General features: G+C 39.4%; 1 protein-coding gene across 5 annotated transcripts in view; it reads left to right on the top strand.

Annotated features, from left to right (window-relative positions):
* Nucleotides 1-14,917, top strand: part of wnk3 (WNK lysine deficient protein kinase 3) — a 148,966-nt gene that overhangs the window by 76,803 nt on the left and 57,246 nt on the right. For all 5 annotated transcript variants that reach the window (XM_062971191.1, XM_062971192.1, XM_062971193.1 and 2 more), the window contains exons 4-8: nucleotides 805-1,025; nucleotides 2,750-2,907; nucleotides 7,100-7,188; nucleotides 8,645-8,864; nucleotides 12,924-13,212. In XM_062971191.1, the coding sequence (XP_062827261.1) occupies nucleotides 805-1,025; nucleotides 2,750-2,907; nucleotides 7,100-7,188; nucleotides 8,645-8,864; nucleotides 12,924-13,212 (977 nt within the window). The remainder of the gene's footprint in view (nucleotides 1-804; nucleotides 1,026-2,749; nucleotides 2,908-7,099; nucleotides 7,189-8,644; nucleotides 8,865-12,923; nucleotides 13,213-14,917) is intronic.

Here is a 14,917-nt window from a genome sequence, read left to right as displayed (position 1 = left end):
GGGGTTGGGCAGTGGCAATATCTGTAACTATACATTCTCCACCAAAGTCGATGGGCCAGCAGACTTTAGTGGGGGTGGCTCATGACTGCAATCATTGCTGCACCACCCCTTGAAGATACAAGGAAGGGAGAAGCGGTGATTTCAGTTGTCATCCACTCCCCATTGGCAACTGAAATCGTCACTGATCTGCTCCCTATGTCTTCAAGTGGAGGAATAACAGTTTCAATCAACTACCCTCCTGAAGTCTACAAATCAGCAGATTTTCAGTGTGAGTGGAGATGAACGGCAACTGAAATGGTTGCTGCTCTATTACTTGTGGCTTCAGGGGGTAGTGCACCATCCACCTCCAATCAAAATCTGCCATTTTTGGTGGGAGCTGGTTGGCAACTGAAATATCTGCTGCTTTTCTCTATGTGACTTTGGGGAACGCACATAATCTCCCCCCCCCCTCCCCCCACGACACACACATATATGCTGGCTATACAAGAAAGCCTTGCCCAATCCCTGGAGGCAGTCATGGTTTTTCCACATTTGCAGGGATTCTCAACCTCTACACGCTATGAATGTAGAAAGTTGACTGCGTAGGTACAGTGACAAAATTTAAAGGAATTGTTTTGCATTCGTGTAATAAAATAATTTAATAAAAACAATGTAAGGATGCAGAACTTTGCAGAACCCCCAGTGGAATGCTTGCAGGGTTTCATGGAACCCTGAATGAAAAATACTATTTTGATTTTATCACACCTAATTAAGTCGTTGTGGAAATATTTTTGGTCATCTGCATTTGTGTTTTTCTCTTCATAGATACTTAAAACGTTTCAAAGTCATGAAGCCAAAGGTTTTAAGGAGCTGGTGCCGACAAATCTTAAAAGGGCTGCATTTTTTGCACACGAGGACCCCTCCTATAATCCACCGTGACTTGAAATGTGACAATATCTTCATCACAGGACCCACTGGTTCAGTCAAGATTGGAGACCTGGGACTGGCAACTTTAATGCGCACATCATTTGCTAAGAGTGTCATTGGTGAATATAGTATATTCATATACTCTGATATCGCCATCTGTGTGTGTGTGTATGTGTTACCTCTGTAGAGAGTAAAATCTGCAATTGCATCCAGATAGAGCTACAGATGTAGTAAAAACTATGCAGTTTTGTTTAAGGGCATTGTCAGGGTAACATTTTTAATCTACTAGCTGGCGAAGATCAGCTACAGATTTTGTTCTACACCGAATAGCAACACTAATATATGCAAATACAACATTTTAATGCATTGCCTACCCTCCATTGGGTGAATTGTGGGACTAGCTCCCAATTCAAAGGCTAGCAGATAGGTCCTTACAACTGAGCTACCATCATTTGGTTACACACCTACCTTCATCTATTGCTTGTTAGTTGCTGTTTGCATTAACTCATCTTTGATTTATTGCAACCCTACAAATGGAGACTGCTAATAGCCCCAATCACCAACAGACCTGTTCAGGTTTTGCAGGCTTGATGGCATGGCTTCCTTGATTGAGCCTTTCCACTTGTAATGTGATGTTCCTTTTTTCCTACTGCCTTCCACTTCAGCATTGCCATCTTTTTTATTGAATTATGTTGTCTCATAATGTGTTCAAAGTATAATATCCATTTATTCGGTCATTTTGGCTTCTAGTAAGCTCCCGGTAGCACAGCAGATTAAATAGTTGAGCTGCTGAACTTGCTGATTGAAAGGTCGGTGGTTCGAATCTGGGGAGCTGGGTGAGCTCCTACTGTTAGCCCCAGCTTCTGCCAACCTAGCAGTTCGAAAACATGCAAATGTGAGTAGATCAATAGGTACCACTCTGGTGAAAAAGTAACTCCGCTCCATGCAGTCATGCTGGTCACATGACCTTGGAAGCGTCTACGGACAATGCCAGCTCTTGGAGCCAGCAATGGAGATGAGCACCAACCCTCAGAGTCGGACACAACTAGACTTAATGTCAGGGGAAAACCTTTACCTTTACCTAAGAATAAACAGGGTCCATTCATTTGTCTTTTTTGCAGTGATATCTACAGAACCCTCCTCCAACACTACATTTCAAATGAATTGATTTAGACCTTGTGTTTAGGCCATTTGCTCTCCATTTGCCCTGGGCTACTTCCGGCAGGAATTTTTTCTAAATATATTTTTGTGATTTTGGAAATCATAGAATTCTTGGCACTCTGCCAGTGATTATCTTTTGTGTATAGCTATCAGTGCCTTGGCTACACAGATATTCACAGTTGGAGAATTGTTATTGCTGTTAGTGTGGGCAGATCTCAGACTTGCGGTATGCATGTTCCTGTTTGTTTGCTTGTTTGTTTTTTTCTGGAGCCCTGACTATGAAGCCTATCAAAGTAAAGGCAAGTTGTGGGTACAGATGTGGAAGTAAGCAAAGAGGATGTCTCTGCAGAAATGCTTAGTTGGATTTTTTTTCTATATTAGAACTGAGCTCACACACCAGCGCACAAATCACTCTGCATTTTAAGAGTGTTCTTTGTTTCAATTTTATTATAAACTAAGGTGTAAATCCCAGTGAATCTTCTGGTCTTCACTAATGGACATGTTGAGGATTGCACTGTAAAAGAACGAAGAAGCCTTTTGTTCTTTTGTTATTGTTAAATAATTCTCAGTGAGTAAACCTTGGCCAGATCTAACTTCTCTTTACCTGATATATAAGATGATATAGCAAGAAAAAACTGTCTTGGTAAATATGAAATGAACAATTTCCCCCCTCTTTACCCAGGAACTCCTGAATTCATGGCTCCTGAAATGTATGAAGAGCATTACGATGAGTCTGTGGACGTCTATGCATTTGGAATGTGCATGCTGGAGATGGCAACTTCTGAGTACCCTTATTCTGAATGCCAGAATGCAGCTCAAATATACAGAAAAGTAACCAGTGTAGGTGTAAATTTAACTTCTTCATTAGGGTAAACTTGTACATTGGCAGCTTAAGGAAGCTAAGCCTATTATAACTAATGTCGGTCCTGTTACCCTAAGCAGCTGCTAAACCTAGTCTGGAGACATTTCCCCCCAACTTTGCAGAGTTTTTCCCTCAGGAAAGCTGATTTTTTTTTCGGGTGTTACGTCCATCAAAAAGATATAGCCTGCTATTTGATGTTTAGATGATACAGCATGCAAGTTAAGCATGTACTTTTTGATGGCTGACCTATGCTAAAATGGATTAGAACAGACAAGGACAAACAAACTGAGATATAGCTTTTATCCTGGAGCTGGAGCTATGTTGAACTCTATGGTTTTGCATTGATGTGGCACTGGGGGCTGTGCTGTGGTGGTTGGGGTGTGGGAGGATGGGTGTGTTGTTTTGTCATGTGTGCTGAGGAAGGCATTTAATTTCATTATGCAGTTGTACAATGACATTAACGCTATTCTAGTCTGTTCCTGGAGCAAACAATTTTTTTTGTCCAACTCTTTTCAGGATATGGGTCCAAATGGCTGCTGCCATTTTTAAAGTTCATCAGCTGCATATCCATAATCATTATTGATTAAACAAGTATCAAATTTCTGCTAAGCCCTTTTCTCATCACTGTCACAGAATACCACTGTAAATTAGACAGCTAAAATTATAAACAATTCTGGCATTAAAAGTAACAGAACATGCTGTATGGCGCTCCCCCCCCCCCCCCCCCCCCGGGTGTGAATGAGTTTTCCGTGGTCTTTCGTTGTCATGAATGAAGTTACAAAGGAAGTGCTTGCATTTTTAATGAGATTCTGCTTGTTGTTTTCCCTTGAGTTGATGGCCAACACAAGTCTTTTGATGTATGAGAAGGAAATTCCAAAATGGGGGTCATTTTTCCACACCTACATCAAGAAGGTTTAGCATGAGCTCAATTAATATGAGCGTCAACTACTTTCCTGCTAGACAGGCATTCATTTCAAATAAGGGTGGTAAATCTCAGTTTCTCTAAGTCCTAACAGATGTTGAAAATAATGAAACAGATATTCAGCTCATAATTTTGAAACAATGATGGGAAATTGTGCCGCTTTCCACAAAAAGTGTGCTGTTTCCCAGAAGCTCCTAATAATGGTGCAAGCTTACCTGAAAACTGCACAACAATCTATATGGAATTAATTGCCCTCAAATGGACATGTGCATTTTGTCCAAAGTTGTTATTTTATGTAGTAAACAGTAATGCTGAACATCAAAAATGTGTCCGCAACAGCAATGTTGCGCAATAAAACCATATGCCTATTTTTGTGCAACATGCCGCAATAACAATTTTATTATGTTATTTTTTTGTTCATCACTGATTTCTGTGCAAAAAAGTGATGATGCCCTACTAAAATGTTTGACAGTTAAAATGTTGCACAGAAAACAGCAATGTTGCTCATCAAAACCACATGGTTATGTTTGTGTCACATTTCTGGATTTTGCACAGTATTTTATAGTGTGGTGTTTCAGATTTTTCCCATTTTAGAATAGTGATGTTGCACAAAAATGTGAAACACCAGCAATTGTTTAAAAAAAATGACCACATGGATTTGTTAGCACTGCTAACTTGATGCAACATTTGTCTTGTGTAATGTTTTGACTGTAAAGGTTTACAGCTTCTCAAACTCTTCTGTAGTTTCTTAAAAACAGTTTGTGATGAGTATAACAACAACAGCAAAGGTTCTTTTCACTTTTGACACTATTTTCCGTCTGACATCATGTTCTTAGTGGTCAGGAACTCCAAATGTGACCCCATTTTGGAAATTATTTCAGATGTATTTATGAAAGCAATCCTCCTAATCAGTTGTATCTCAAGGGCTGGAATTCTTAGTTTTCTGCTTCCTTTGATGGAATTAAAAATACAATTTGAAGAGACGCCTTTTAGTTTATGATTAGTGGCTGCCTCTTGGAGTTGGCTTATCTAATTTTATACATTAATTGCTTAGAATACCAGTTTATTCAAGCATACTTAGTTTTGGGTGATATTTAAGCTCATCCATAGTGAAAGTAATATATGTACCTTAGGACAACTGTGATAACAGCGTTATCCTAACTCTAACTGTGCCACCAAAATAGACCTCTCTAATAGCATAAATTAGGACAATGCTCATGGCATTGGAGAAATTTACATGTGTACATTCCAGTTATTATTGGGTGCCAGCATTTAATTATGCTGTTAGGCTTCTAGCAAGATGTTAAATAAAAATTTAAAATATTGAGAAATATGAAACAGATTTTTTAGAAATGGTTCTCTAAAGACACCTTCAGAAAATATAATAATTAAAATAATGTAGTGATTTTATGAAATTCAGACAGATAACAGATATGATTGAGTGAATTGTGGGATGTTTTTTACCTCATTGTCATTCCAGTGTGTTGAGGTTAGGATTAGGTTTAGTGGAAGGACTGATTTTCTGTAGTACTGAACCACTGAGACCTCCAGTGCCAACCCCACCACCTGACAGCAACCTGCAATCAGAATATTGTGCCTGTTCTACTTCCCAGCATTGTGATAATTGCATGATGTACTTTGTTGCAGGACATTGCATTGATTGAGACAGAAAAGTACTCAATCATAAAAATGTCAGCCATTTTTATATGTAAAAATAAAAACAAAAAAAACCCTGTATATTACAAAAATAACTGAAGCTCGGTGATACTGTTTACAGTTAGTCTTCAGGCGACAGTGTCATAAAATTCCTAGTTTGTAGGTCTGTTTCTATGCAATTCAACACATAAATGGCAGAAATTAAAAGGGCACATCCAACTTAATGAGGGCTAAGGCTCTTGAGATCAGCGGGTTTAAACATGCATACACTTGCACTGCATTTAAGCCTCACTTTCAAAGTGCTTTCCATATTTTATCATTTCTAAAACAACTCTGAAAAGGAAGCTAGTACTGTAATTCCATTTTGGCAGATTTGGTTGAGAGAGAACAGTTTGCCTTAAGGAATCCCACTTACCTGGTTCCTAGATATGATCATTTTTATTTGTTTGTTTGTTTCCAGTCTTTCTCCAAGGAGTTCCGATCAACGTGGCAACTATCGCAGGGTCAGCCAGGCTGCTTTCTAAACATGGCTATTAGGAAGTAAGCCCATTGGCCTAAATTTAGTTGTTAATCCCAAGTAGAGTGGACTCATTGTATAATTTGGAATTGTATAAACCCAACATTTAATTACATTGCATTGATTTAGGAATATCATTGATTCAGGGTACATCCTGACGGATTAAAAAGTCCAGATTTTGTTCCTATTCTTTCTGATTATTCTTTCTGATATATTTTGTTCCTTGCAGAATATTTTCTGTCAGCACCTGGTATAATCAGATTTTTTGTACCAACTCCTCAGATGAATTTATTTCAACCTGGTATAAAATTGGAAACAACAGGAAAAAAATCTAGGGTGTTTCTCTCAATCCAGATGCACTTGCAGTGGATCTAATCTGGTTGGGATTCGCAAGTGGATATAGGCCATTAAATACAGCGGGATTTATTCCTGGATAAACATAGTTAGAATTGTGCTGGCGTATACCATGAAGCGTGAAGACGGCCACCTGGGTCTCTAGTTAGAATCTAACTGATTGTCATTATAATCTCCAGGAGCTGAGGAATAAGTACTTAAAGGAAACCTTTTGGGAGTCAGAGGCTGAGAATCTTGCCTGTACAACAGGAGGTTTTGCAGGGTATTTTCTGGCCCATGTTAATTTGTATAAAGAAACACAACTATCGTCGGAAAACAATTCTAGGAAATAGATTTACTTTTGTATTAGGTCAGCTTTCATTCCCCATCATGAAACTTCCATATATGTGAGCACGACTGGTCAGAAAAGGCTAAGAAAAGGGATTAGTCAAATGGATTAGACTGCATTTTGACCCCTTTCAAATTACTGCGTGAAGTGTGATCTGATTTAGAAACACTAGGTGGGGGTCTTAAGGAAAGAAATCATAGCTGCAGTTTGCAGGACTGTATGCTTTACTTCTGAATAAACATCATCAAGATCAATGTTTTGTGGCTAAATTATCATTCTACTAACAGGCTGCTTGGAAAAGCCTTATCTGGGGATTTTCCATAAATTTTAGTTGCAGCAGAGAGACTTCCTACTGGGAATTATCTATTAACAACTGTATTCCTTTTCTCCTAGGGCATTAAACCTGCTAGTTTTAACAAGGTGACTGATCCAGAGGTGAAAGAGATCATTGAAGGATGCATTCGACAAAATAAGTCGGAAAGGTGGGCAGATTAATTTGGTATACCCCCACCCCTATTCCCTTTGAATTAGTTGCTGTAAATTACGTGGCAGACTATGAGTATTAATAGAAGTTTATTTGTACTGGCAACAAAGCCCTGATTAAAGGAAGTGTTCCCGCTTCATATAGCATTTTAAGCACCTGCACCCATTCTTTTGAAGTTAAAGAAAATTAAACTCTCACAGTATAAGTCACATGGCTAAACTGGAATTAGTCTGGATGGTATTCAAAATGTTTGTATATTGCAAGAGACAGTTTGTGAAGGGATCAAAAGGCTCAGTGTTTCAAAAGCATGAACTAATTAAAAGACTGGAATTAAAATTCTTGCCTGTATTTTGAACAGATAGGTTTGGATCCCAGAATGAATCTGTCTTTGGTTCACTGAACACCATGGGATCTGATACTTCTGAAACAAAGAGGCAGAACATATTGGTTCCATCAAACTTCCTAGTGTGATGTGAGATGGGATTGTGCATTCCTGAATTCTGCATTTTGTAATTTGGAGAAAGAAATTAAAATTACTGGAAGAAGGTATTAAAAAGAATTAGGCCATTAGGTTTCATTTTGTTTTAGTCATTTTTAAATTTTTCATCTGTGGCATCGACTAGGGAGGAAAAGGATAATGTAAGTGTCTGCTTTGTTCTCCCTGAAAGGCTGATGAACTGGAGCCATATCTGTAAAACATGTAAGGACTGAGATTTAAGGAAAGCACTGGTAGAAGCAGATCTTGGTGAAGTTATTTTGTCATGCTGCCATTCCCAGATCTCACCCATGTAGACAGAGCTGAGGTTTGGTGGAATTCAGCTTAAAATAACGTTTCTAGCATCTTTATTGTGGACAAAGGGTGATTTTTCAAAGTTCGCTCCTTCCTCTCAGTGAGTCTTTCCACCCCACCCCACCCCACCCCTTTAAAAAAATTCCCATTTCTTATGGGTTGAAGACTTCTCTTAAGTGACATGGTCTGTGGCCTAGGCATTGCAAGAGAAATAGCACATGTTGGTGCTTTTCTGGAATCAAGTCCAGAACAGTAACCAGGTAGTGAGGATAGAAAAATGTAAGTTGTGTTAGATGAGATGTTTGCCCTGAAAGACAGATTTTTAAAAGTATTAATTAATTTGCAATGCACATTGAAGAAGGACCCCAGGGAAATGTAATACTTGAGAGAAGAGAAGAACGAGCAATTGGCAAGCCTCAAACATTAAAGATAAAGAACATTATCTCTCCCAGAGATAACCAGAGTTCAAATCCTTGCTAGGTTATGAAAACACATTGGGTGACCTTGAGCAAGTCATTATTTTATCTTCTCGAAGGCAGTGGCACACCTGATCTAAACATATCTTGCAGAGAAAACAATGTGTTAGGTTTCCCTTAGAATCAAAATAAGTTGGAAACAGCGAAGGCACACAACAACATTACTATCTCTTTTATTTTACTGCCAGGCTGTCCATCAAAGACCTCTTAAACCATGCTTTCTTTGCTGAGGACACGGGACTCAGAGTGGAGCTTGCAGAAGATGATGATGGGTTAAATTCTTCTCTGGCATTGAGACTTTGGGTGGAAGATCCCAAGAAACTGAAAGGCAAACACAAAGACAATGAAGCTATCGAGTTCAGTTTTAATCTGGAAACAGATATCCCAGAGGAAGTTGCTTGTGAAATGGTGAGCATTGCCACTGTTTGATTTTCTGTGTTCTGTGGTAGTATTACCAGCTCCCTTTGTTGGCTTATTGAAAATAAGGGGCCTTTCTTTTTCATTTCACATTCTCTCTTTTACACACTTCTTCTAACATCCCTCTGCTCCTAATCACCAGAGAATCCAAATACCTTCCAGTGACTAAATTTGTCTATTCTGTACTATAGCTTTCAAAATTTTGCCTGTTAAGTGAAAATAATTTTACAAACCTAACTGAATTTCCTAGGGGCTTTTAATGGATCTCTTTTCATGTCAGGCTAGGGACAGTCTGTAAGGGCTATGTGATGTTTGTAGTTGGGACAATCCACTTCTTTTCTTGAAAAAAAAAGGTGGAGGTTTGGATCAAAGTTATGATGTGGGAGCAGGGAAGCACTGCTCTTAGGCTAAGGTTTTTTTTTATACAAGTAAATCCTCCCCCATATACTTACATCAGCTTTCAGTTTTCTAGCTACAAAAAGAGTTGTGAGAGTATCCAAACATTGCATTTCTTGCCTGTAGACTGAATTACTCATATATTTTAATTGTGGATTAGATTTTTTTTTTAGAAAACAAAATAAAACAAAAATACAACAATAAAAAGAAAGATACATCTATGGGCCAGCAGGGCAAGGGTGGAACGCAGCAGCCTCGGAAGCACAGAGTTCCCTCAGTCTATAGGTCTAGGACTTTCTGGGCTGCTGGATTTAGGAACCAGGCAAGCCTAACAGCACCAGCCGCTACCCAGAATCTCAATCCAACTACCAAAAGGACTGTGAACTTGTCTCAGATGGGGGAGAATATATTTCCTTCACCTTTCAGGGACAAGAAATCCCCTGATTCCCCCTCTAGATCCCTGGACTCTGCTGCTATAAGACCTCTATTAGGCCTTAATCGACAGCCGGGAGAGCTGTCCTTTACGCCTGCTCCAGTCTACTTAGAAAACCCTACTCAAAAACTCCCTCTGTCTGATCTTGCTCCGTCCCTTTTTCAGATAGCGGGCCAAATGCTGGACACATAGCAGGCGTTAGCATGGAATGCAAATTTGGGAGGGGGATTCCGGTCATCAGTAGTGACGGGACAAACAGCAGTGGTCCTAGGTCAAGTGCCAGAGTGAGGTCGAGTCGATTGGAAACTCGTTCTCTCTCCAACTTGCGTTCCATCCCCAGGCATACGGCTGCTGCAGCATCTGCATTGGCTTCCAATTGATTACTGTGGTCTATATAAGATGCTAGTTCTGAGCTTTAAAATTCTTTACGACCAGGGCCCATCGTACCTTAGGGACCGTCTCTCCTTCTCCCATCATCAGAGGTTGAAACGACCATCCCAACGTCACTTACTTTATATACCGGGTCCTAGAGAAGTGCACTTGGAAAGGACCAGACGCAGAGCTTTTTCTATTTCTGCCCCTGCCTTATGGAATGCCTTGCCGCCCTTTATGAGAGCCATGCGTGAGTTAGGGCCTTTTACCCTAGCACTCAAGACCTGACTCTTTACTAGAGCTTTTAATCTATGTTAATTTTATCAATATTTATATGTATGTATTTTTATCCTTTACAATTTTATCTTGTAAATCGCCTAGAGCATCTTGGATGGAGGGCGCTTAATAAGTAATTAAATGATGATGATGATGATGAAAAATGTTATTTTGCTGTTTTATTTTCTGTGTAGTGTTGTATTTTTAATATGAAAAATTTACAGGGAATCTTAACAAATTGAATTGAAAAGTGGGAGTTTATAAAAAAAATAAATACATAATAATTATTATGTGCTAGTCCTGCAAGTAGATCATCCCATGAAAGCTGCTAATTGTCTTTTTTAGATGTTAAATCTAAGGGATGGAAAATTGTTCAACCCCTTCTAATTCATTGTACGTATTTAACAAGACATGCTGAATTTGTACATAAACGTCATGACACTTTCATGATGTTTTGTACAACCTGAAAAGGAACATGAAGTCAGGCAGGGACTTGTTAGCATCTTCTTAAGAACTGTATAAGACCATCAAGTTTTTTTTTTACTCTGTTACAATATGTTGATAACCCAAACAAGAGATGATTAAGATACAGTGGCAATGTAGGCAAATCACTTCCTTCCTCTGTTCCTTTCATGGCTCTGCTTCTTTTATCATCCTTTGCCTAAGTTATCTGTTTACACTGTGGATTCTTCACTCTGCCACACTGTTGCCTTGGTTCTGTTTTCTCAAAACATTTGGGTACAACAGCAACTTGAAAAAGTAACAGCTGATGGCTGATGATACTAGAAAGAGTCATAGCAGTACATCTGTTCTCTTCTGTGTATATTTTTGTAACAGGAGTACTGCTTAGGCATCACCCACCTACTACCCAACTATGATGTTTTCTGAATTGTCTCAGGATATTCTTCTGCTGGAGTAGAGCTTATGTAGAGGTTATGGAGTAGAGGTTATGTTCCTGGGCCCTTCTTAGTAGTCCCTCCTCACCCAGCATTTTGACAGCTTCACTTAACAGCTATGTTTGAATGGATTGCCATTTATTATAGATGGCTGATAGAAGTTGTAGCTTTTAGATTGGTTTAGGCAACTGACACAGGTTAGGGGGCTGCACTAACCCCTAATAGGACTTTAGAGAAAAGCACCCATGCCTACTGGATCTCTTTTCCAAATATTTTTAAACACCCCTACAAAAAACCTATATGGTTCTCATGGAGCAGTATCACCATGGTTTTTTTTTGGGGGGGGGGGGGGGGGAATGTGGTGTGAGCAGTGCAAGACCAAAGTTCTTGGATGCTGAAGTTCTAGTGCATACTAGCGGTAAAAAGGTTTCCCCTGACGTTAAGTCCAGTCATGTCTGACTCTGGGGGTTGGTGCTCATCTCCATTTCTAAGCCGAAGAGCCGGCGTTGTCCATTGACACCTTCAAGGTCATGTGGCCGGCATGACTGCATGGAGCGCCATTACCTTCCTGCTGGAGTGGTACCTATTGATCTATTCACATTGGCATGTTTTCGAACTGTAAGGTTGGCAGAAGGTGGAACTAACAGCGGCTGCTCCCGCCGCTCCCAGGATTTGAACCTGGGACCTTTTGGTCTGCAAGTTCAGCAGCTCAGTGCTTTAACACACTTCGCCACCGGAGCTCCCTAGTGCATACTAGGGCATAGTAAAATGATGGCCCATATATAAAATGGCAAAAAAACAAGGTTAGCTTTTTTGGATTTTAAAAAAAGACATCTTCAAGTCATGACTGACTGAATCCATGGATATGGAAGGTTGGCTTTAAACCAGAATTCAGTTTACAAACAAAAAATTATTTCCTGTTTTAAAAAGGCCTCTTCCGAATGTAAAATAACCTTGGAGGGATGTGTATCAAATCCCCCCCCCCCCCCCGCTCGTTTCCTGAGAGAATAGGAGATATTTTGAGGGTTTTTTTTTAAGGAGCCTTTTTTAAGGAGCCTTGATATGCGCTGATTCCCTGACAAGAGTCCCTATAATAATTTCCCTTTCCAGGATAACATCGACAATATGATCTGCTTATGTATCTTCTTATTTATCTTCCTTTTTATTTGGTACATTTATATAATGGCTATAGATTTTTGTCTCAGGACTTGAATTTGTTATGTGGGGGGGGGGGGGGGTTCACCCACAGCCAACATAACCACTAGTAAGGGATTGTGGGAGTTGCAGTTTTCAAAACATCAGGAAGTCCATAGATTCTCTGGTGTGTCTTGTTTTATCAAATATTTTTAAATACTTTTTAACTAGCTGGTCTAAATCAGTCTAAATGTTAATTTTAAAATAACCAGGAAGGAGAATATAGTTTTTTTGGAAGTTGAGGGAAATATATTCATAAGATCCAATGTCATGTGCTAATTTTGGTATAGTCCCTTGATTTCGAGCTCTTCACAATGGGTCAGAGATTGAGTTGGTACATTTTCAGTAAAAAGTCTATTGCAGTGGAGCCCTTATTCATAATGACGTACAAATACAAAATAACTTTGTATAGCAGTAAAGGATTCCTGTTTTGAAGAGCAGAGCAATACTAAAAAAATGCAATTCCATCTTTTTCATGTGTAGGTAAAGTCAGGATTTTTCCATGAAAGTGACTCCAAAGCTGTGGCTAAATCCATCCGGGATCGTGTTGCCTTGATTAAGAAGACCCGAGAAAGAAGGCAGGTGGACTACTTGGAGGAGAGGAGGGACTCTCAAAGCAAGTTGCCAAGTGGCCTGCCTCTGCTCCAGCCACAAGGCTCATCGTTCACCATTGCTTCCCAGCAGAACAAGACAGAATGTGAGGAAACAGAGGTTGACCAACATGTCCGACAGCAGATTCTTCAACAAATGCAGCACAGTTCCTCTCTCACTGGTAATGAGCAACCTCGATTCCATGTTACAGTAAGACAAAAACCATAAAGGGTGAATGTGAACTTCATTTTGTTCAATCAGTGCCCTTGCCCCTGAGGTACTATTGCTGAGTTCATGGCTTAGTTATTTGCTGCTTTATCAGAGAGCAATTAGTTTGGAAACTGTGATGTATTTCTATGGCCATCTGTCAGATTTGGATTTTTTACTAATACTGTACTGTGTAGATCATGAAGTGCTGGGGCCTATGTCAGTTCTCATATCTGAAATAAGTTCATTTTTACTACAATTATTTCAGCATTTATGCTTGAGTAGCAGCGTTAATTAATCTGGTTGGCATGGATTTTTATTCAGTTCTTTAGAAATCTTCCTCTTCATTAGCAAGGATTAAACCACTTTGAATTTGGAAGTAAAGTTTGTAATGTTTGGATTACACACTGTGTGGTCCTGTGAGTTCAGAGTGCATTGCTTTGGCTACTGAAATAACCTTAAATGTTTATTTGATTTGCTTCTTGACTTTATCCCATGAATGGAACTCAGTGGGATGGAAATAATGTAGATGGGGGGAGAACTTACTTTCATAGTCTTGGTAGAAATTGCCACTAAAAATATCATTCTATGTTTCTTGTGACTGAGGGTTGACTAAACTGAGAAAGAATGGAAGCTCCGTTAAGACCTTTCTTTCTCATTTGCTTCTGGGCTCAGAATTGCTGCTTGCCGTAATTTATTTCTCTTTTAAAAATAAGTATATATATATATATATATATATATAGAGAGAGAGAGAGAGAGAGAGAGAGAGAGAGAGAGAGAGAGAGGACATAAAGGATAAGACATTCATATATATATATATATATATATATAGGAGCATGTCTTATCCTTTAGGAGATAAAACAGCTTTGACTAGGTGAGTTTATCCATGACCTACCTCCCTATCTCTTTCTGTCTGTCTTTGTTTGTTTGTTTGTTTGTTTCTTTTTTCTGTTGGTCTTTTGCTCTAAAACCATGTTTCTCAACCTGTGGGTCCCAAGGTGTTTTGAACTTCAATTCCCAGAAATCCCAGCTAGTTTACCAGCTGTTAGAATTTCTGGAAATTGAGGGCCACAACATCTGGGGACCCACAGGTTGAGAACCACAGCTCTAGAGATTAAACTTCCAGCAACATCTATTTTACCTGATAGGTGAGCACTTCAGAGTGAATCCATATAAAATTATGTTTAAACTGTATATCCAGGAGCAAATGATGGAAGCATTCAAGTAGTGAAATGATAATAATGGATTTATTTTTTCTTCATGGCTCTCCTGGTCAGGCAGGTTGGCAAACAGATCACCTGAGGAAAGGGATGTCAAGTCTCATTTCATAGTGTTCAAAGCAGAGATTTTAACACATCTAATTGTTCATACTGCATACTATTATTAGAGATGTTTTGACATTTTACTTCTAACAGTCGCATTGACGAAAAACAACAGGAAAAACTCAGCCGCTATCAGGACCTCAAGATTGAACTTCAAAGACTCTGGCAGAAACCAGTGCAGGTGGTCCCGGTGGTGATGGACACACTGGGTGCCGTGCCAAAAGATCTCAGCCGGCATTTAGAAACAATAGACATTGACAAAATTACGATCTGTCAACTGCAAAAGGCCACCCTACTGGGATCTGCACGCATCATCTGAAAATACATCACACAGTCCTAGACACTTGGGAAGTGTTA

The sequence above is a fragment of the Anolis carolinensis genome, chromosome 2, assembly GCF_035594765.1.
Source record: "Anolis carolinensis isolate JA03-04 chromosome 2, rAnoCar3.1.pri, whole genome shotgun sequence".
Classification (NCBI taxonomy): domain Eukaryota; kingdom Metazoa; phylum Chordata; class Lepidosauria; order Squamata; family Dactyloidae; genus Anolis; species Anolis carolinensis.
The sequence above is the reverse complement of the archived record's forward strand: the minus strand, read 5'-3'. Positions and strand labels throughout refer to the sequence as shown.